This window comes from Cladophialophora carrionii (assembly GCF_000365165.1).
Source record: "Cladophialophora carrionii CBS 160.54 unplaced genomic scaffold supercont1.5, whole genome shotgun sequence".
In the NCBI taxonomy this organism is placed as follows: domain Eukaryota; kingdom Fungi; phylum Ascomycota; class Eurotiomycetes; order Chaetothyriales; family Herpotrichiellaceae; genus Cladophialophora; species Cladophialophora carrionii.
This window is the reverse complement of record NW_008481830.1, coordinates 3,047,257-3,067,951: the sequence shown is the minus strand read 5'-3', so window position 1 is coordinate 3,067,951 and position 20,695 is coordinate 3,047,257. Positions and strand designations below refer to the sequence as shown.

Below are 20,695 nucleotides of genomic sequence, written 5' to 3'. Positions count from 1 at the left end.
AGGTACAGTAGGTGGCATAACCCCCATCGCTCGGTTTGGTACGGAGTAGCCGCGTGCAACATCTTTTTGCGGTTTGTCGTTGTGCCCACCCGTCTTTCAAAAAACAATCCCTGCCTATTGGACGTTCCTCACGACATCATCCAGCGCCCTCGCCACGTACTCTACATTCCCCGTGTTCAAGCCGGCCATACTGATGCGGCCGTTCTTGGTCATGTAAACGTGCCATTTCTCTCTGATTGCGAGAACCTGCTTCTCGCTGATGCCCGTGAAGGAAAACATGCCGATCTGACTGGTGATGTGGTCCCAGTTGCCGGGCGTCTGGAGCTTGTCGAGCGACGACTTGAGGGCCTTGCGCATGTCGATGATGCGGCCGGACATGGTGCGCAGGTCGTTCTCCCACTCGGCAAAGAGCTTCGGGTCGTTGAGGACGATGGCGGCGATGCGGGCGCCGTAGGCCGGCGGGTTGGAGATCTCGGACCGCTGCAGGATCGCCAATTGGCTGGCCACTCTCTTTGTGACGTCCGGGGCGTTGCTCGCGGGCGCGGCGACAAAGTGGAACGCCCCAGCTCTTTCGCCGTAGAGGCCGAAGTTCTTGGCAAAAGACTGGGCGATGATGAGTTCGAACCCCTGCTCGACAAAGTATCGGATCGCAAAGTTGTCCTGGGACAGGCTCCCGGAGGCGAAGCCCTGGTACGCGCAGTCGAAGAAGGGGAAGAGCTTGCGTTCGCGCATGATCTCGGCGATCTGCTTCCATTGGTCTTGGGTCGGGTCCACGCCCGTCGGGTTGTGCGCGCAGGCGTGTAATAAGATGATGCTCCCTTGCTCGGCGGATTTTAGGGTCGAGAGGAGGCCGTCGCAGTCTAGCATCTTCGTCTTGGCCGAGAAGTACGGGTATTGCTTGATGGGGAGGTGCACGTTGGTGAAGATCTGATTGTGGTTCGCCCATGTCGGGTTGGACAGGTAGATGGTCGGCGGGTGCGGCTTTGCCAGGAATTTGGACAGGAAGAGGCCGCCTAGGTGCACGGCGCCCGTGCCGGAGATGGTCTGGAGTGTTGCTGCCTGTGACAAAGTCAGTGTTTTTCCTGGCGGTAGAAGAAATTCCCCCCTCCTCGGGGAAAAGTCACATACTCTTCCCTCCTTGATGGCGGGGCTGTCTGGGCCGAGAATGAGTTTCTGAGCAGCAGAGGTGAACTCGGCGAGACCGGCGATCGGCAGGTACTCGTGGTTGAGGTTGGGGTCGCTCCGCAGAATCTCGTCGGCCTGCAACCAGAGTCAGTCGAAGCTCGACTGTTTTCTGTGTGGGCAGTGTGTATTAATTGCCCACCTTCTTCACCACGGGCAAGACCCAAGGTTTCGCATTGTTGTCCCTGTATGCGCCGATGCCCAGATCAACTTTCTTCTCGAAGGTGTCCCTTCGGTAGGCGGCCATCAACCCGAAGAGGGGATCCTCCGGAGCTTGAGGCACGACATTCTCGTCGAAGAGGGTGTGGGTAGGCTCATTCGAGATGGAACCCATTGTCTGATTTTTGATCTGACTCAAACGAGCGTTGGTGTTGGTCTGCGCAAAAGAGGAAGAGGAAGAAGGCAGAGCTGAAGCGGAACTGAAGGAAGGGTCAGAAGAGTTTGGCGGTGAGGACTGCGAGGGCATGTCGTGAAAAATCTCCCAAGACGTGACTACGAGGAGAAAGACTTGCAGCACGGTCGGGACATTGCAGGGCGATGCACGTCTGGATTCTTTTAGGCTGGGCGGACGCACGGTACGTACCTTGGACTGAATCGCACATGCAGACACGGGAACAAGAAACCCTAACGAGAGAGTTCGGGTCATTCGGTGATCGAGACATGATCAGTTGTTTAAGCGTCACGGGCGAGTCTCCCTTCCCCAACACCGAGGACACCGAGGCTTGTCTCCAACACGGATGGCCCAATCGGCGACAGCTCATTGCTCAGAGATCGAGTGACAGGCCAGCGCAAGGCCCGCTTCTGGGATACACATGCTCGAAGGCATACTGTGTTCCAAGTTCTACTGAAGTGTGCTCCCCCAGGGGTGGCTCTACGTCTCCCCTACCCTCAACCAAGATTGTCATATCCCTTCGATTCTACGCCCATTCACGCCCACCTCCCGGCTTGGAGGGGATCTTCTCCACAGAAGGGTGATCGGGGTAAACCGGAGCGGGAAACGGAGCTGGGGAAAGAGGGCTAAGTGGCGGACTATTGTGCCACGCGAGAATCAAGGTACTTGCCTCCAGGGGGGATGCCGCCCATGCCACAACAGCAAGGATCACACGTTTGCAGCTCTTTGTTGCTCATCAGAATACCAAGTCCCAAACCACCAAGAAGGAGCAAAACCCCACCGTCGCATAGAACACCAGCCTCGCCGTACTCCCCCTCTCACTGGCCCTTTTCAACTCTCGATTACCCTTCCTCACATTCTCATCCGTGTTCATCGCATCCTGTACCAAGGTATCAATCATCTCCCCTTGCACACTGAGGTGTCCGACCAGCGTCTGCTGCAGACTCCCAATCTCCATCAGGGACTTTTCCACCTGCGTGACCTTGGCGAGCTGGTCGTTGAAGTGCTCGAAGATGCCTCGATTCTCCTCTTCGAATAGCTGGAGCTGCTCGGGCGAGAGCTCCTGTTCCACGCCGCCCTGGGACTCTGTCCAGGGTGTGTATTCGTCGTGGCCACGCAGATCCTGGGTTGGCGGAATTCCCTCCGACACGCCAGTTACGGTGGCTTCCATGCCGTTGTTTGCGCGTACACCCTTGTTCCGCGGGTTGTACAGTATGCTCATCTGCTTCTGCTGTTCGCGCTCGAGGCGCTTCTCCACCATCTCCTGCTGGACTGTGATAGCGTCCTTGAGCATTTTCCCCAGGTACCACAAGACGCCGTCTCTGAACATCTTCAATGTCCTTAACTGTCCTTCCTCGTCGATTTGTGCCTGCGGTTTGCCTGCGTCCGGTGTATCACCGTCGCCTGCTGCCCAGCGCCACAGTACTCCACTGGGTTTTCCATATTTTTGCTCAAGGACTTTACTTGCCGTGTCGTGCTGTAGACTCACTGCCGAGTTGAGATCTGTTATCTTCTTATTGATATCTCGTAGGACTGAGGACGTTTCCGAGTCAATGGCTTCACGTTGAGAGTCGTTCAGATGCTCCGGTACATGCCGGCCCGGTATATGGGAAGACAGCGACTGGCGTTCGACGTCGACACGTTTCTGGCGCGGAGGAGGGGCGCTTGATAGATAGGGAGTCCGTATCGCTCGTAAATAGTCCAACAGAGAGGATATGGATCTGTTGATCTGGTACGCTTCCCGGAGAAACGAGTCTAGCTTGGCCGTAAGGTCGCAGGGTGGAGAGAGCGCTTTTGAGGAGTGCTTCTGCACCAGAATATTGGACAAAGCTGGGGTCAGGTCAGTCATGGCAATATGTAGATTTTGGGCTTGGACTTGACACGATCCGCGCTCCTGCCCAAGTGAAGAACTTGGAAAACCAAAAAAAGGAAGCTGCTGGGAACCTCCTGCCGAATTTGGCGGCATGAGCGGCCACGTTTGGAGTTGTTCCCCCTCACCTTTCCGTAAATCAACACCGCCTCATCACCAGCCCATCAGAATCACAATCACGGCTGAAGCAAATGGCTCCGCTCCACAGGCGGATTCCAGGTTGCTCAGTCACGCATTTCGTACTGCTGCCGGTGAGATCGATGAATTACCAAACCTCCCTGCAATTGCGGGAGGCGACAGAATTCTTGCCGAGATTCAACAAATGAGAAACGAAACCAGAGAACAATTCGGCCGTTCTTGAAGAGAGAAATAAAAAACAGTTCGCCCATCTTGAAGAGAGACTCACGGCTTCTCATCAGAGTCTTCTTACCACACTGCGTATGAGGTATATCTCGCCCTTAAATTCATTCAGTATTACCATACTAATCTTGTATAGCGATATCAACAATGCCGCCGGAGTCAAAACACCTATCTTTCAGGTCCATCGGATCATGCTTTCGCCCTTTCTCCACCGATTAACGGGCGCGATCATTCCTACATTCCCTACTACACCTGCAGAGATTGGGCGGATGGCGGAGCATGATTCGGATGCCATCTTACAACAACTGGGTCTACAAGATGCTCTGGCTGCTCCAAGTCTGGCGATGAAGAAGAGACAGTTCAGAGTGCACATTGGCTTGAGATCGCAAGTTGAGAAGAGTGCATAGAGCCAAATTGTATCAACTCATACGATTCGCCCTGTATTATGAGGTAGTGGGGGACATGCGTCTGAGTCAAGAGTCTGTCTTCCCGCTAACAACATTGCAGGAATGATGGAATCGAACACGGTCGCGAATCCCCGCAGCCGCAGTTTTTCCGACCTGCAAGGCCACAAGGCTCACAAGGCTGGCCTCGTTAGGTGTCGATGGTTTGCCGTTATTCTGTATGGGCGTATGAAAAGGATTAGAACTTGAGCCAAACACCCGCATGAATACTTGCAAATATCTGTTGTCCGTATAACCAACCTTAACCAGCGGAGGCGGTCCGTGTGCACGGCCTCAGACCGTACCCATCTAATGATGCTCCGCGGTGGTCCACAACGTTGCAATTTGACTCCCCAGGGCTCTCCAAGCTCAATCTACAGTAGGATACCAGCGCTTCAAGAACCTCCGGGCCATCTCATCCACGTTGTATCGCCCGTCGTGTTCTTACTCGCCTCTTCGAACACGTCGTCTTCTTCCAGACTCGCCTTGCCCATGGCCATTGACCTCTGATAGTTTTTCGTAAGCCTACGCCTGAACTCTCGTCACGGTGGCCGCCCTAACCTGTCAGATGCTCGTCGAAGATCATGGCCCATGCCGTGACTCCCTCTCCGTCCTCTGCCGGCCATCCCGCGGCGTCGACTTTGCCTGCACCCACTGTGATCGTCTCCACAATTCGGAAGCCAAAGTGCAGGTAAACATTGACAGCTTGGAGAGAGGTGGCCTCGAGCCAGGCCGGTACGTTCTCGGCCTTCGCGCGCTCGAGGAAGGGTGTTATGACGGCGTTGATACTCCCAGGTACTCTTCCGACAGACGGGTTTCGCGCGAGGAACGAGAGATGATAAAATGGTCGTAACTGTACCGAGTCCGGGTCCGGCTGCGATGCATTCGAGTTGGAGTCGGAATTGGAATCTTCGTCCGTCGAGGATGGCGTCCGAGGAGACGGCTTGGCCAAGTACTTCGCCTTTGCTTGCTTGACCCTGCCTCTCCATTCGCTCAGCAGTGCGGGCGGACGTGCTTTCGAGTCGATGAACGTCTTCCCTTGGAAAGACGGAGGTTCCCATAGTGCTATTGCTGACCAATTGCCGGCTTGGACGAGTTCGGCACCCGCAGCTGCACTGTCCAGTATGCCCTGAGAGAAGTGCCGTCGGCGGCGGGCGGGGTCGATCAGTGGTGACGGGTAAGGAGGCGGCGTTGAGTCGATGTCCGCTATGAAAGCCGTCGTGAGGGCCGTATCTGAAAATGCCGCCGTGATTATTGAGACGAACTGGGACATCTCATCTTGAGACTCTGGGGAAACTTTCGTATGGGCTGGGGTCGCAAGTAAAGACGACATTTTGGCCTGTGTGTGGTACTGGCTCTCGTGCTAAGCAGGACACAGTACGCTATACTCAATGATGATAATTGTCGTATCTCTCAATGGGTCAGCTTCCCTTCTTTCGTACTGGAAAGGATGAATATCAATGTAAGGGCTACTCAATGTGAGCAGTGAGCGCCAGCTTTTACAGCGAAAGACCCGATACACAGTACAAGGAAAATGAACGTCAATGGCGTACACCCAACGATCACGAGGCAGGGCCGATAGGGATTCGGTGGCGGAAGGAAGAAGAAACAAACACACGGTCCGCGAGTAAGCGCAGTGTCTCACAGGCTTCGTCGACGGCCTGATCCGTCCGCCTTGTGACGAATGCAACGTCGACGCGGAATTTGCATCGAGTAATAGAAACCGTCATATTGGTCATGGACGGAGGAAAGTTATGCATCGAGCCACAATGTGACCGAGCTCGACAACAAACAAGGAATGTACCGGACGAGGTCGTCACGAGGGCTACGGGAAGGATGATGTGTGGTATGTATGTGAAGTCAAACCAAAGGCTTCCAACTCTGCAGCGCGCACAAGCCGCAATAGAGATATTTCGCAATGTGTGCTTACAGAGTCCCGGTCCGGTCTTTGTGTCGAGGCGGAATTCCACCCCAGCCTCACGATGTCAAGTAACACAGTCAGTGGGAATCAGCTACGGAGTACTTCCTTGTAAATGGATCATCATTTCATGGACCAGCAATGAACCGATTATTACTATTACCTGTTGCTTGCTTACCTTTCCGTACGGGAGAGTTTTCCTTGGAAACCACAAAAGTTCGGAAACCCTCCCAAACTTACCTTTGGCAATTTTCTCTTTGCTGTCTCAGTCGCTTTGTCGCAGCTGAACAGCTGGTGGATGGCAGACTACAAGCATGCAGGACCAGGACTCTGGCGATCATACTTTGTTAATATCGCTCTTTCTCTTGTCGTCGAGCCGGTCGATGATCGGGATGTTGTTCTCGTTCACTCGGCTGGTAGCTCGGCTGATGACCGTATCTTCGAGCGTCGTCGATGTAGCGGGGACGGCGCTCCTCGTATACAGGGCGGACATTGAATTGTCTAGCCGCGCCAGTTGCTCCTCCAGAGCGTCTCGATGCATCATGAACTCGATCCACACCGAAGGGTGACTCCTGGCGGCCCGCGGAGCGACCAGGTTGTCGTGACGAAGATGCGTACTGTGGTCGACGTCTTGAGAGGCTGGCTCATGGGCCGCAGCACGTCGGATGTATGCTCCTGATAGAGACTGCGGTGGCTCTTCAAATGCAGTGGCATTCCTAGGGCGGCGCTCCTCCAGGATAACATCAGGTCTGTACTCCAGTCTGACGACTCGTTGAACGCCTTCTGCATCGCGGTAAGATATCACACGGACTTCGCCCGGGCGGCCACTAGCTTCACGCACAGATTGACCATGTCGGCTTCCAGAGCCGGTGGTTTCATGTCTGTACTGGGAAGAAGGCATCCTGGCAGGAGTTGGTCGAAGGTCAGAGTACAATATCCGACAAGAGGAGATTTGGATATCTTGAGGCTGGCTTCGTCTCTTGACCAGATGTTGTTGTGGTTTAGCCCAACTCAATCAACGTGGTGGGTGTGGCCAGAATTTATCTTCGGTGAAATCTTCTGTGGAGTCTTTGTTCGCTCTACCAACAAGTCGGTCTCTCAAGTCTCGCAAGGAGACAATGCTTTCAAAAGAGTCTAGTCGAAAAGCACACCGCGAGGACGATGCTTTTGACAATGACTGTCCAAGAGCCCGCCTTGAGGACAAAGCTTCAGACCGCAGATTGGTCGGAAGATCATCAGCAAAGACAATGCTCCGACCACGGCACCCTCAAAGATGTCGGGCGTAGACAATGATTCTCAGCCAAGGACCGAGTCAGGAACATCCACAATCCCGCCCTTGTTCAAGCACTCGAGGGCTTCAAGAGACACACAAAGACGATGAAAGCTAGGGAAGCAGAGACAAGGCAACCAGAAACAAGGCCGCAGGAGTCGACTCAACAAAGCTCTTGTCAACGACTGTCACTCGAGAACTCGAACCCGAAAGGTATTTAGGCCTCGAAGTTTTCCACGATTCAACGTTTTCTTCTCCTCACACCAAACACAGATCTTCAGTTTTGGGAGCAATAAGTCAATTCCTGACACTCAAAAGTGAAGAACTCACTCCAGCAACCAAAACTACCAAAACACACACCCAAAACCCTTTCGGATCTTCTCTGCAACACCCAGATAAGATGCCTTCCTCTTCTTCCTCATCTTACTACTCCTCCTCCTCCTCCTCCTCCTCCTCTTCTGCATCTCGCTCCTATGACAGCTCCTCCAGTTCGACTCAGCGCTTCGCTGACGCTGTCACCTTCGACTCCCGCACCTTCACTGGTGGTTCTTACAATACCGGCACTTACAGCTCTGGCTCGCAGCGCCGTGGTGGTGTCAGCGAAGGCCACATCAGTGGCTATTCTCTGACTCGAAAATAAGTCCTCACACCATGTGACCAGGTGAGAGAGTGAGTGAGTTACTCGGAGATTGACGAGCGGCAAGGTAAGTGACACCGGGGTGACCCTGGAGTACGGAAAAAGACATGTAAGATAGGCACTCCGCTGTTTTGGTATCCAGCAGTGTCTGAAAATGCCAGGGGTGCAGTAGCAAGCTTCTACTGACCTTGACAACAACAACAACGAAAACAACAAAAAAAAAGGGGACGGGTGTGAAATCAGGTAAGTCAGGCTGGGCAGGCTTCCCAGCAGCAGCCAACTTTCATTAGGGGTTTTCCCGATGAATTGTCGATAGAAGTTCCTGACGATATGATGGCTCTTCATCGCAGATAGACGAATGCAATTGATCGTTTCCTCTAAATCCTTCTTTCTCGGTTCTTTCTCTGCTTCTCCACATTTGATATGGTGCTCAGTCGCGTGGCCAAACATGTAACGCCTACCGTCTCTACTACATTAGCCATTCCCGTGGGACAAGTAGTCGTATTATCTTATCCAGACCTGAAAAGCAAATACTCTCGCGAGCCCTTCTGGTCATGCTCTGAAAGCTCGTGTCAAGCAATATCAAAAGAACATGGGCAGGCATTACACAACAACTTCGAGTCTGCAAGGGAGATTGAGACAAAAGCCTTCCTGTTACCAGCTTCACGCACCTCACTCACGTATACCAAGACGGTTTCCTCTTTTCCAAAAACGCACCAATCCCCTCTTTTGCATCACTCGTTTGCGCCAGTAGTGCCATAGCAGACCCTGCCCATGCCGCTGCATCCTCGTATCCATCCGCGGTCGACGTTTTCGCGTGCATGCCCGCCTGCGTCCAGTAAGCCCACTTCCCAAAAGCCTGCGGCTGGGCTGCGGTTTGTTGCGTGTAACAAGCGACCATCTCGTCAACGGCCTGGTCAAGCGGGGCGTCATCGTCCAGCACTCGCAGCAGTCGGCCAGGGAGCTCGTCTGCGCGATAAGGCTTTGCCAGCGCGAACATCTCATACGCAAAGGCATTGCCGACTTTCCGTGACACGGCCGTGACGGGGGATATGCACGGGAAGCCCATGCCCGAGCCTGGCAGGCGGAACGGCGTAGACGCGTGGGCGACGGGCAAGTCGGTCGTCAGCGCCAGTTGAGCCCCCGCGGCCGTGGCTAGCCCCTGGATCGCCCCGATCACAGGAACGGGACACCGCCGGATCAGCGACATGACTTCGGCGCAGAGGTCGAACAGATCCTTGGCTTGCGCGTAGCTCACGTGGCGGATTTCGTGGAGGTCGTGGCCGGAGCAGAACACAGGCCCGTCACCGCGCATCACGATCACGCGTGGAAGATTGGATCTGTGCCGTTTCCACTGCTCCGCGTGGACTAGCCAGCCGTAGGTCCTGCCGGCCTCGGAGCTGGGATGATAGAATGCCTTTTCCAGTTCTGCGAGGATGCTTGGTTCGAATGGCGGTAGGAAGCGAGCCCGGCCGTCTACGGGGGATGTGTTGTAGGCGGAGAGCTGGTCGCGCAGATCTTGGAGGACGGCGACGGATAATGCATTTCGTTTGGCTGCATTGTTCAGGTGAAGATATCGGGCACCAGATGGGAGATCTGGGAACGGTGTGGTCTCGTTGCCATCTATTGACGTGCGACCTATCTGGCCTTGCACCTGCTCCAAGCGCCGTGCTGCTGAGGATGGAGGTGACATTTCCAGCTGGGGAGGAGTGTTAGGCACCTTTCCGTCTTCGGACAACAGTACGTGAGGACCAGGAACTGTTACATGGTCGAATCGAATGTCGTATACGTTCTTTCAGAATCCAGCTCTCTCTGAGTGTAGGTAACGTGCTCAAGGAGAAACCGGAAGCGAAGAGCGAGCGATGCTCCGAGGCACATTCAGCCAAGGAGTTTTGTGGAGGAAAGCTGGGGTAGTTGCATACATAACTAGAACCCTGAGCACGGAATATCCCTTTCACCTTTCATACCATCTGGTTGGCCACTGCAGTCGTCCAACCAGCCGACGGTGTTGTTGGGTAGTCATGTATGAAAGTAGCGTGAATAAGCAGTGTTATTGATTGATCTCTCTAATCATGTAAGTGATGCGTTATGTGCACTGACGGGGTTGGGAACACGAGAGGTCAAGATTCGCTGCTGGTTATTTGGTATCCGCATTAGCCTACCTTTTATTCGTGCCTTCTGAAGGGCACGCTTCTCTCAAACACACAGAGACTCACCTTGTGAGTCAGTTGACCTTCCTTGTGGTCCATACAACGGCTTTGTGTTCACGAGATGAAGAACCCAAGCCACTTGATGTACATGGCTTTCTTCGCTTCTCGGCGCGCTCGTTCAGCTGCACGATATGGGTCTTCCTGATGGTGAAAAGGCGGGGCTCGACGGCGTCCTTGCTGCGGATGAGGAGCATAGTTGAACTGGGGGCGATGGTCTGCCTCATTGGCATGTGGTTGACCATCATCTTCCACGGGTCCGGTCGGTCCCAGCGAATGCGATGCTTGCCGGACTCCATGGTTGGGATGGTGTGGTGGTCGATGCCGTGCTTCATATTGATGCTGATAGGTTGCTCTAGGACGACATTGCTCGCGAACTGGTTCGAAGCCGTCTTCTCTGACCACTCCCCTCACCAGCCACGTGTTTCAGTTTGCGTCGACAACTTTTCTCATCCGTGTCTTCTGCACTGGGATCTGTCTTAGCCCTCCATGCTGTGGTGCCTCTGGCGTGCCTCGAGGGTGCCTATCTTGCATGTCAAGAAACTTCCACGGCATGACGAATGAAGATGCTGGTGTTCAATGATACGCAGGTGCAGATCTGGACTCCGGCAACAGTCGCTAACCGGAGATTACTGCGAAATAGTGGTCTTTCGCGAGCCCTCTACGGTTTGCCGGTTGCTCTGTGAGAATAGGTGCTGAGGGGGATATATCAACAGAAGTCTTGGCCATATTCTTGGACCTCTTTGCTGTGAGCAGTGATGATTGGAACAAAGCTTCAACAGTTTGTACCGGGTCGATGGGAGATCTTGAAAGAGCTACAAAGGAGGCAGAACAGTGAAGGGACAAGCCCCTTTCGAGACTGAGGAGGATTGCTTGCTTTGTCCAGGTCCATTGTTTACGCCATCGGGCCGCTGGAGGTCGCAACGTCGGACCCCTTCGCCGGGCGGTCGGCTTTGCCATGGGAAGCGTTCGAGGCGGTTCTGTCCTTGTCAAGCGGTCTCGTGGTTTCGAGCGTTGGGTAATGTGTCTGAACGCCAGGCCAGATCATGCCAGGATCCGCGATTTGGAAAGGCCACCCTGTAGATTGTGGAACATTGGCTGTAGAAATCATGGAATGCCAACTTACCTCATCTTGGATTTGATTTCTGTCACGTTGGACTCACGCCAACGTCTCCTTCACCACCTCCCTGCCCTTACACAGTCACCTGACTACCTTCTTTGCCGCACCTTTGCCCTTGATATATTGAAGATGCCAAAAATGTTCCCACAATTTCCTTGGTGGTTTGGATCAAACTAGCACCGGGCTAGAAGGCGTTCCACTGACGAGTTGTCTCAACAACCCTCCAACGACTTTCGAACCCTCCTTCGACTTCCGAGTTCGACATCGACAAAAAACGCCTCCCCTCGATCCGAAACATCGTTCGACCCCGACAATAACAAAAGCTCAACAACATTTGCGTACTTGACTCGGGTCAAATCGGCGCTCATCTACAAGATGTTCGCGAAATGGGAGTAGACCGGCTGGCCACTGGATATAGCCCAATCAAAGAATGTTGGTGGTGATGAAACTGCTACCACAGCCTCTCAGCTCGAGGAGAGGTTGTGGTACAGTTTTTGTTGTTTCATCATCCTGTGAATCCAGAATCTTGTTCAGGTGCCAGATTGAGCCATAGACGTCTAATGATCTACCGAAGGTCTGGCAGGTTGATTTATTCTCTCAACGAGCAAGACTGGGGTGATACCTGGTAAATGCTGAGGCTCCTGGGGATACACGCAATGCATGTCACTTGTGTATGAATCCTGATTCTCGACGAATCCTACCAACATTAATGGTCTCATAGTACTGAGAATGAGCGCACCCGGAGAGCTGACAATCGACAGGAGAGACACGATGTGAGAGAAGTACTAAGAGATCAGCGTGTGATCGGGACAATGCCGCACGTGAGATTAACAGGAAGCAGCAGTCCGAACAATCTCGCGGGACCAATGACGCGAAATTGGTGCTGATGCTCATCTCTCACTCACTGATCGGTCAAACAACCCAATGACTGCGTAACTCCTGCACTGCCTTTGCGGGTTTATTACGCAGCAGTACTCCGTACCCAGTACTGTGTAAAATCTGGCACCGAGGTCACCATCCCGCATATCCACCGTTTGATAGTTTGCGAAAAGAGGAGTGAAGGGTGTGGGTAATCCACGCTCGCTGGAAACTTCTGCATACTTCTATGTTTGTCCTCAGTACGCCGAGATGCATGCATCGGGGACCGCGGTGGGCAAGAATGCCGCCAAGTGCGTGGTCGTGTTTCAAGACTTGTTTGAGATGCAAGCCAAATCAGCCGTGGCGCCAGCCACATCCGAGCACCATTCCTTACCGGGACGTGAGTTTCGGGCACAAACGGCCCAGTGACATATGGGCTTTGCACGCCTGGAAAAATTCTCGCTAGGGTCTGGACAGGGCGCAGTTGCCCGACGGCCGTTAAGTGGCCACAGGCGGAGCGGTTCCTGGCGAAAATGCCCAGTCGGCCACTAACTTCTCGCTTGAACCGGGCAAATCAGGCCAGAAGGATTCTCACCGTTCCCCAGTTTGCTCTCCATCAACAGGGGAGCCGCTGGTTTGGAAACACGACTTCGTCATGGGGAGGAGCAACCTCGAAAATTTATTATGTGCACAATGGAGACACGATGGAGCAGTGCGTAGTACATAGCACTGACATTGGAAACGTCCAACACTCCCTTTCATCGTCTTTGTTCACTCTTCATCTTCCAACACTCGCTTACTTCTCGACATCTTTCCTTGTTACAGGTGGTAGCCCACGTAACCACCTCTCGATTTCCTTGTAACACGATTTCATCCATCTCATCCCCTGCTCAGATCGCCCTCGTTTGCCTGGTTACACCCTGGTCAATCAGCCTTGAAACCAGGTCATTTTCTGAACAGACCGCGTTACTCTCAGGCAGAGAACGCGTCCGAGTCCTTGGACTCTTTCATTCCACGTACCACACTATCTGAGAAGATACTGCCGGTACTGTCCACATTCTTTCCCTTCACTTGAGCCTTCGGGTGTGACAGCACTCGCGGGATGTCACAACACGGTCACTACAAGAAATTTTCCAAGGACGGCTTTGAACCTCTTAACCGCAAAACGTCCCCCGAGATGACGAACCCTAACGACGTTACTATTGATATTCCGCTGACCAAGGTCAACACGACCGGCAGCACTACCGGTGCTCGAAAGGCCGACGCGACCTCTCCCTCAACGACCCAATACGACGCCGGCTGGGACCCCAATCAGATGGATGAGAAGCAAGGTCACCACTTTCACAGAGGACCCGGAGGCAGGAGAAGAAGATTGGTTGATCAGGCTCGGAGCAACAAGGACAAGGATGACGGCTCGTTGAATGCGGTGGGCCGATTCTACAGGAAGGTCTACAACTTTTCGGTTCTTACTCGCTACTTCATCTATGTCGCTCCGCTCGCATTGGCGATTGCCGTCCCCATCATAGTCGGTGCCACGGTCGCTCCTAGAGCTCGGATTGGAGGCGTCAAAATTGTCTGGTTCTTCACGTGGCTTGAGGTGGTATGGGTTTCGCTCTGGGTCTCCAAGATGCTGGCGCATTACATCCCATTTCTCTTCCAATTTATCTGTGGAGTGGTAAGCGCAGGCACACGAAAATATGCCCTGATGCTCAGCGCGCTTGAGATACCTCTTTCGCTGGTTGGCTGGGCAGTCACATCATTAGCAACTTTCGTTCCGATCATGACTCTCAATCCCGACCAGAGATCACGTGGAGAGACCAGCTTGAAGGATTGGGAGAGCATTGTGAAGAATATACTCTTCGCCTGCGTCTTCTCAACCCTGATCTTGCTCGGGGAGAAGGTGCTCATCCAGCTTCTCTCAATCAGCTACCACCGCAAGCAATTTGACGACAGGATCAAAGATTCCAAACGAAACGTCCACCTGGTCGGCTTGCTCTATGAGGCTTCTCGGAAGCTTTTCCCAGAATATTCGCGGGAATTTCTTGAGGAAGACTATCTCATCAACGATGTCCTCGATCTTGGTGAGCGCAGCAACCGAAACAGCATGTTGCCCGGCCACAAGCGATCCGGCTCGGCTACGCCTATGAGACTGATTCAGAACGTTGCCCGAGTTGGCGACAAGGTCACAGCAGCGTTTGGCAACGTCGCCCAAGAAATTACTGGCAAGAAGGTTTTCAGCCCCACCGCTTCTCATTCAATCGTCGTACAAGCGTTAGAAAAGAAGCACTCGGCCGAAGCCCTTGCTCGACGCCTCTGGATGTCCTTCGTCCTCGAGGGCAAGGATGCCTTGACCATTGACGATATCGTCGATGTCCTTGGCCATGAAAGGGAACAAGAGGCCCACGAGGCCTTCGACATCTTGGATGTGGACGGCAATGGAGACATCTCGCTGGAAGAGATGATTCTTCGAGTAACCGAATTCGGCCGAGAACGTCAGTCCATCGCAAGCAGCATGCACGACGTTGACCAGGCAATCAACGTCCTCGACAACCTTCTCTGCACCGTCGTCTTCGTTGCCACCATCTTCATCTTCGTTGCCTGGTTGAACCGCAACTTCACCACGACTCTTGCTACAGCCGGCACTGCACTTCTGTCCATGTCTTTTGTCTTTGCAACCACAGCTCAGGAGGTGCTTGGCTCCTGCATCTTTCTCTTCGTCAAGCACCCGTTCGACGTTGGCGACAGGGTGGATATCACCGACGTACAGTATGTTGTAGAGCGCATGTCCCTCCTCTACACTGTCTTCCGACGAGTCAAAGACCACAAGCGGACACAAGTTCCCAATATCGTACTCAACTCGCTCTGGATTGACAACGTGTCCCGCAGCAAAGCTATGCGCGAGAAGATCCTGCTCTACGTCGACTTTGGTACCACATTCGAAGACCTGGATCTGCTTAAGAAAGAAATGACCGACTTCGTGCGTGATAAAGACAATGCACGCGACTTCCAGCCAGACATTGATATTGAAGTCACTGGCGTGGCCGAGATGAACAAGATGGAAGTGCAGATTGAAATTCGACACAAATCAAACTGGGCAAATGAGGCTATTCGGGCAGCACGAAGAAGCAAGTTCATGTGCGCTCTCGTTCTGGCCACGCGGAAAGTCCCTATCTACGGGCCTGGAGGTGGTGGTCCTCCTGCTGGACACAAGGCAAATCCGACATACTCCGTCACGGTCACTGATGACGTTGCGCGGATGAACAAGGAGATTTTCGACGAAGAAGCAGACAAGAAGAGACTGGTGCCGCTTATGGAACAGAACAAGAGTCGTGTGGACCTTCCTAAAATTCAATCGCCTGACAACACAAGCACAACAACAGGTGCAGAGGCCAGAGAAGCATCGGCCGTCGACCACCTGGTTAAGCGCAAGGTGGCCGTGGATCCCGAGGACGTCCTGGATCATGAGCGTGAGCTTCAGGTGAACAAGCAGCGCTCCAATGATGTTGACAGCGTGCGGGATATCCTCCGACGGGAGTCGACTGTGGGTCGGCGACGAGCAGCACGAAACAGCGGACTTCAGATCCCGGGTGCGGATGCTGTGGGGGGCTCACGCACAATCCCTACCATTGCGGAACCTTCGCCACCGGAACCAGTTGCTGCAACCGTATCTGCACCCCCAAGAGTCAGCTACTTTGAAGATACGCCTCAAGCGATGCCTGTGGCGTCAGCAGCACCACAGGGCTGGACCACGGTCACCCCCTTAAACTACAGCCATCCTACTGTCAGTCCTGCACATCAGCAGACCAACCAGTCCACCTCGCCTCAAATGACACAAGCGCAGCCGGTTTCAAGTCCCGGCCGCTATGTGCCAGGCAATGCATTCTCGCAAAGAGCTTACCCCCCGCCACAAATATCTAGACAGCCTGTCCCCGGGATGCCGGAGATGAAGAATCATCTCCAAGGTCAGAGTCCATCACCGCCTCCCAAATGAAGATACGATAATGTTTTTGAAACATTGAGATGATAAGACGAAATAGAGACACAATCTGAGCATGTTGCTGCATGGGCTGTGCGCGGAGGGTTCTATCGAGCATCTCGCTCCACATAGTGGCTTCGTCCCAGCCCCGGGCTGAGTCAGTGCATGTATGATAATCATTTGCAACCCTGTCCGGGGCATGCAAGCAATTGGATAGAAAGAGAAATCAAGATAGATGATCATGTCCGCTTCATTATGATAGTACATTGATGTTCGGTGGACTGAAAACATGAGCCGGGTCTCGTAACTTCGTGCTGAATGGGGTATAAAGTGGTGTATGCGGTCTTTGGAAGAGGAGGGTCGGGTCCGTTCGTCCCACGCCGTGTTCCAGATCGAGTCGTTGCCTGAGAGTTGCTTGGTATCGGTCAATACCTTACAAAGACGCCGGCGACCAGTCTCGATCGGCTGCCGCCACTGCTGCTGCTGCTCGCGCCGGCACCTCCGCTGCCACCACCGCCGCTTCCTGAGCGATCGTCTTTCTTGGTATCTCTTGCCGCCTCCGTGCCTTGACGGGGCGTACTTGCATTGCTGCTGCTGCTGCTGCCACTGGAGGTGCTTGATCTCGACGTGTCAGGTCCACGGTGACTTGATGAGGATGTTCGTTCTCTTTCGCTCTGCGCACTTGCCATCCTTGAATAATGGTAGTCGCCCGGATAGCTCATGTCCCGTTCTTTCCCTTTGTCTTCCGATCGGTCGTCGGTATCTTGAGGGATTGCCGCTGTGGAACGCTGCTCGACCAGGGAACTCGTCGCAAAATGACCCTCTTCCTCTTCTTCGATCAACGCGGGCGATGTGTCGTGTACGTTCAGACCGACAGCGCCACTCGGCTGCCAATCGTGTTGGTCGACTTCGGCGGGATCCTGTCGCCCGATATTCCTTTCAGTTGAAGGGACTTGTCTGTGTTCTTCAGGGGAAGTTTGCTGAGACGGAGTCGATGGCTCTTCTTCCATATCAGACACAAGGACGCTGGGAGATGCATTAAGACTCCAAGAATCAAAGCATACCTCAGGCGAGTGCTCACATGTTGATATACGCCAGCAAACAGTGATGCCTTACGACACACCCACCTCCAATGGCCCTTGCCAACAGGGCCTACCAACTGGCAAAGTCACCGAATGGACGTGTCTCGTTTGTCTGCGAGGAGCACAGCCTCGTTCAATGCAGCAAAAGTACGCTTGTCGTATTCTGCGCGTATCAACACAGGATGTCGTCGACCCAGCCCCAAACACTTCCGGGAGGACAGCTCACCTTGGCTGGTTGCTGGACGTCCCAAAGGTTCCCAGCGGCGGAACCGAGAGCGAACATAGTTATAGACGTGGACCTGCGACGCGGGCAAGCATCTTTTCGTACGGGCCTACCTCGATGGAGTCATCTCGGCTACTCGAGGAGAGTCGGTAACGGCTGGGTCCCGGTATCGAGCTGTGTGTTTGTCCAATGAACACAATGCCTGATCCTCAAACTTCTCCAGGGTCCATTGCTGTGGTCATGCCGGAGAGCTGGCGTTACATTGTTTATCATTGGCACACGGGGTCAAGAGACAGAGTAATGGACAGTCGATGGGTCAATCACCGACGTCGACTCATAACCAAGTCGCAGGGCTCCATGCTGTGTCATGTCCTGCCCCTAGCAAAAGGCTGTGGCGCCCTAGTCGTCTCCGGCGGCGAGGGATTGGACGATGGGACAGCCGCAGCCGAAAGGGGGGTCCGGTGGGGAGTGTAGGCTCTTTAGCCCCCAGACGGTGGTGATGGTGGTCATGGCCCGGCCAGATGGATTAACAAGCACTTGGGCTCTAGACGCATCCGCGGTTCCTAATCATGCCTGTCCCGATCTTTCGCGACGAGAGATTTTTATCTGGCTGCCTACACGTCCGTGCCTTGATGCCTGGAGTCAGATGACTACCAGGAGTCTAACGCTCCGCCCATTTGTCGACTTCGCGTCACAGCCACGATAGTGCGCAGGTCCATACCGACATGCCGGATGACCTGACGCCCTTGCGAACACTGGACAATTTCTTTGTCGAGGGTACAAGTGCCGAACGCGGAACTATCCAGGCACCACGAGGATGACCTCACGCCGGCTCTGAACCTACTCCTGGCAACGAGCCATTCACGGGCCTCTTGAAGACATGCGCATCGAGTGTCTGCCTGGTGTGCCTGGTTTGCCTACCGCGCCCACACAGTTGGCGTGCCTTATCTGCGGCTGATTCAGATTTAGGGTTCAGCATCACCTGCGAGAGGGCATTTACCCATTACTGCCTCTGGACACGAGGACGGCCGGCCCAGAGAATCCGAATGTGTCCTGCATGAAACCATGTTCGATCCCCACGTGCCGAGACGCGCCACGGCGGGTGTGGGAGGACTGTACGGAGTACAATGCTGTCTGCCTTGCCGGGAATAAATCGCGCGTGCGTCTCCGGCACAGCGTTTGAACGTCGATATGGAAAAACCACGGGAAGACAAGATCGGCGGTGATCTCCCTTTCGCGAAATTGACCTCTCTGGGAACGAGAGAGTTTTCTCCGGCAGAGAAGCTCCCCTCGTGATGGATTAGACGAGCTTCAACTCTAACGACATATTCCCTGCGACATCGAGAAGAAGACGGCCTTCCATTCCTGGCATGCGGCCGTACTTCCCCGCCCTACAGACGCGAGAATTAGCGAGGTTTCTCAATCAATGTGGTTAGGGGCCTCTATGAGTAACCGTCCAAGAGGGACAGTTTCTAAAAATACGTCGTGACTTTTGATAATTCGACTTCACCCACTACGAGTGTCGACATCTCCAGAAACGTCATGCATTGCATTGGAGACAAGTCAATAGGTCCTGTCGTCTCGCCGATTGAGTACTGGGTATCAGGGTAGCGTAGGACGTCTCCAGTCCACGCGACTCGTTATTCGTTCCTGGGGGCCCGTATTTTAGTCGTCCTGCGATCGCAATATTCCCTCGCTAGAGGTATTTCTCAACGGCTCATTCGCACAGACAGGATCCATCCTCCCTACACTAAAGGGTCCCAGCACCAGTTCCCACCATCGTCCCCTACTTGTCACGAGACCTGTACGAGCTGCCTCGCGCACCCGTCTTTCGCCCCGCCTCGTCTCCCTTGATGTCAGGACGCCTCGATTGACGAGGTATTGGGTTACTACTGGGTTCCTACGAGTTATTTTCGGAGCCAAGAGCCTTGGAACATTCGCTCCGGTCGCTTCCATCGTTCCATCACTCTACCAGATCAAGCAAGGGACACGACACGACACGACACGACACGACACGATGCGCCCGAAAATCATATGCGACACGGCAATGTACGGAGTACGGAGTACTTGGACATGGTATCTTCTGACCGTCCTCGGACTGTCCTCATCTGCTGGTGGAAAAGGGGGGGGGCCCGATAGGGGTAGTCTTTCAACGCCAGTTGGGCAGCCACCAGCTAGCCATTTACATACCTGGTCGGCGTTAAGTAGTAGTTCTCGAGACTATTTTTCGAAAACACAAAAGCTACACTAGGTATGGAGTTCTCAGTGTGTACTCCGTACGAGTACAGGGTGCTGGTATGTAACAAGGTGAGAACCCCAAACCACCCAACCTCCAAGAGCATCCGGCATACTCATACGCTTACCCCTTTCCCTGAAAGGTACGGAGTACTTCTGCTTTGACCTACGGAGCACTGTGGTGACCAACAGCACGTCCAGTCGAATCGATATCCACCTCAATGAGCACGAGCACGAGCACGAGGACGACGTCACAACGTCACAAGCCAACCGTGTTATGTTATTGTAGCCCAGTGTACGGAGTAGCCTGGCTACACCGTCCACAGTCATGTTTAGTTCAGTTCAGTTCAGTTTGCCTTGCCTTGTCTTGCCTTGCCTTGCCTTGCCTTGCCTACCTGCTTGTGCTTATTGTGCTTATTATGCCTACATAGCTATGTATGTACACATGATGTACCATAATATAAAACGGTATAAAGTACTATAGCAGAGCATAGCATCAAGTAGCATACCCAGTACCAGCACCAGCACCAGTACTAATACTAATACTAATATCAATACTAGTACTAGCATACTAGCACCAGCACCAGTACTAATACTAATACTAATATCAACACTAGTACTAGCATACTAGCACCAGCACCAATACCTATCCACGCGCTCTTTCCTCTAGACATATAGAGCAGTACAGTACACTACAGCCCCGTAATCTGCCCACGGGCGTGAACAGACGAGACGAGGGTAAACTTGGAGGCCGGTGACCGGAGTTCAAGGATCGTTTTTCTTTCGCTATACTGTGAACTGAATCGAACTGAATGTTCGCTGCAGTGGAGCATACAATGAGTATACAGAAGTGAGTAGTGAGTATACAGAAGTGAGTAGTGTATATACAGAAGTGATTAGTGAGTATACAGAAGTGAGTAGTG

The 20,695-nt window shown here is 53.5% G+C and overlaps 7 protein-coding genes across 7 annotated transcripts; 2 read left to right on the top strand and 5 right to left on the bottom strand.

The window, feature by feature from the left end:
* Positions 1–114: 114 nt before the first annotated feature.
* G647_06938 (uncharacterized protein) lies at positions 115–1,516 on the bottom strand (the record flags this gene model as incomplete). Its single annotated transcript, XM_008731256.1, has 3 exons — positions 115–1,055; positions 1,125–1,260; positions 1,325–1,516. 3 exons carry the CDS (start codon positions 1,514–1,516, stop codon positions 115–117), a joined length of 1,269 nt encoding a protein of 422 aa, XP_008729478.1.
* A 793-nt stretch (positions 1,517–2,309) lies between these two features.
* Positions 2,310–3,422, bottom strand: G647_06937 (uncharacterized protein; the record flags this gene model as incomplete). Its single annotated transcript, XM_008731255.1, has 1 exon — positions 2,310–3,422. The coding sequence occupies one exon, from the start codon at positions 3,420–3,422 to the stop codon at positions 2,310–2,312; it is 1,113 nt and encodes a 370-aa protein (XP_008729477.1).
* A 461-nt stretch (positions 3,423–3,883) lies between these two features.
* On the top strand, positions 3,884–4,210 carry G647_06936 (uncharacterized protein; the record flags this gene model as incomplete). Its single annotated transcript, XM_008731254.1, has 2 exons — positions 3,884–3,888; positions 3,940–4,210. The coding sequence occupies 2 exons, from the start codon at positions 3,884–3,886 to the stop codon at positions 4,208–4,210; spliced, it is 276 nt and encodes a 91-aa protein (XP_008729476.1).
* A 592-nt stretch (positions 4,211–4,802) lies between these two features.
* On the bottom strand, positions 4,803–5,579 carry G647_06935 (uncharacterized protein; the record flags this gene model as incomplete). The annotated part of the gene is made up of 1 exon (XM_008731253.1): positions 4,803–5,579. The coding sequence occupies one exon, from the start codon at positions 5,577–5,579 to the stop codon at positions 4,803–4,805; it is 777 nt and encodes a 258-aa protein (XP_008729475.1).
* A 922-nt stretch (positions 5,580–6,501) lies between these two features.
* Positions 6,502–7,065, bottom strand: G647_06934 (uncharacterized protein; the record flags this gene model as incomplete). The annotated part of the gene is made up of 1 exon (XM_008731252.1): positions 6,502–7,065. One exon carries the CDS (start codon positions 7,063–7,065, stop codon positions 6,502–6,504), a length of 564 nt encoding a protein of 187 aa, XP_008729474.1.
* Positions 7,066–8,747: 1,682 nt separating this feature from the next.
* On the bottom strand, positions 8,748–9,764 carry G647_06933 (uncharacterized protein; the record flags this gene model as incomplete). The annotated part of the gene is made up of 1 exon (XM_008731251.1): positions 8,748–9,764. The coding sequence occupies one exon, from the start codon at positions 9,762–9,764 to the stop codon at positions 8,748–8,750; it is 1,017 nt and encodes a 338-aa protein (XP_008729473.1).
* A 3,594-nt stretch (positions 9,765–13,358) lies between these two features.
* Positions 13,359–16,247, top strand: G647_06932 (uncharacterized protein; the record flags this gene model as incomplete). Its single annotated transcript, XM_008731250.1, has 1 exon — positions 13,359–16,247. One exon carries the CDS (start codon positions 13,359–13,361, stop codon positions 16,245–16,247), a length of 2,889 nt encoding a protein of 962 aa, XP_008729472.1.
* Positions 16,248–20,695: the final 4,448 nt, after the last annotated feature.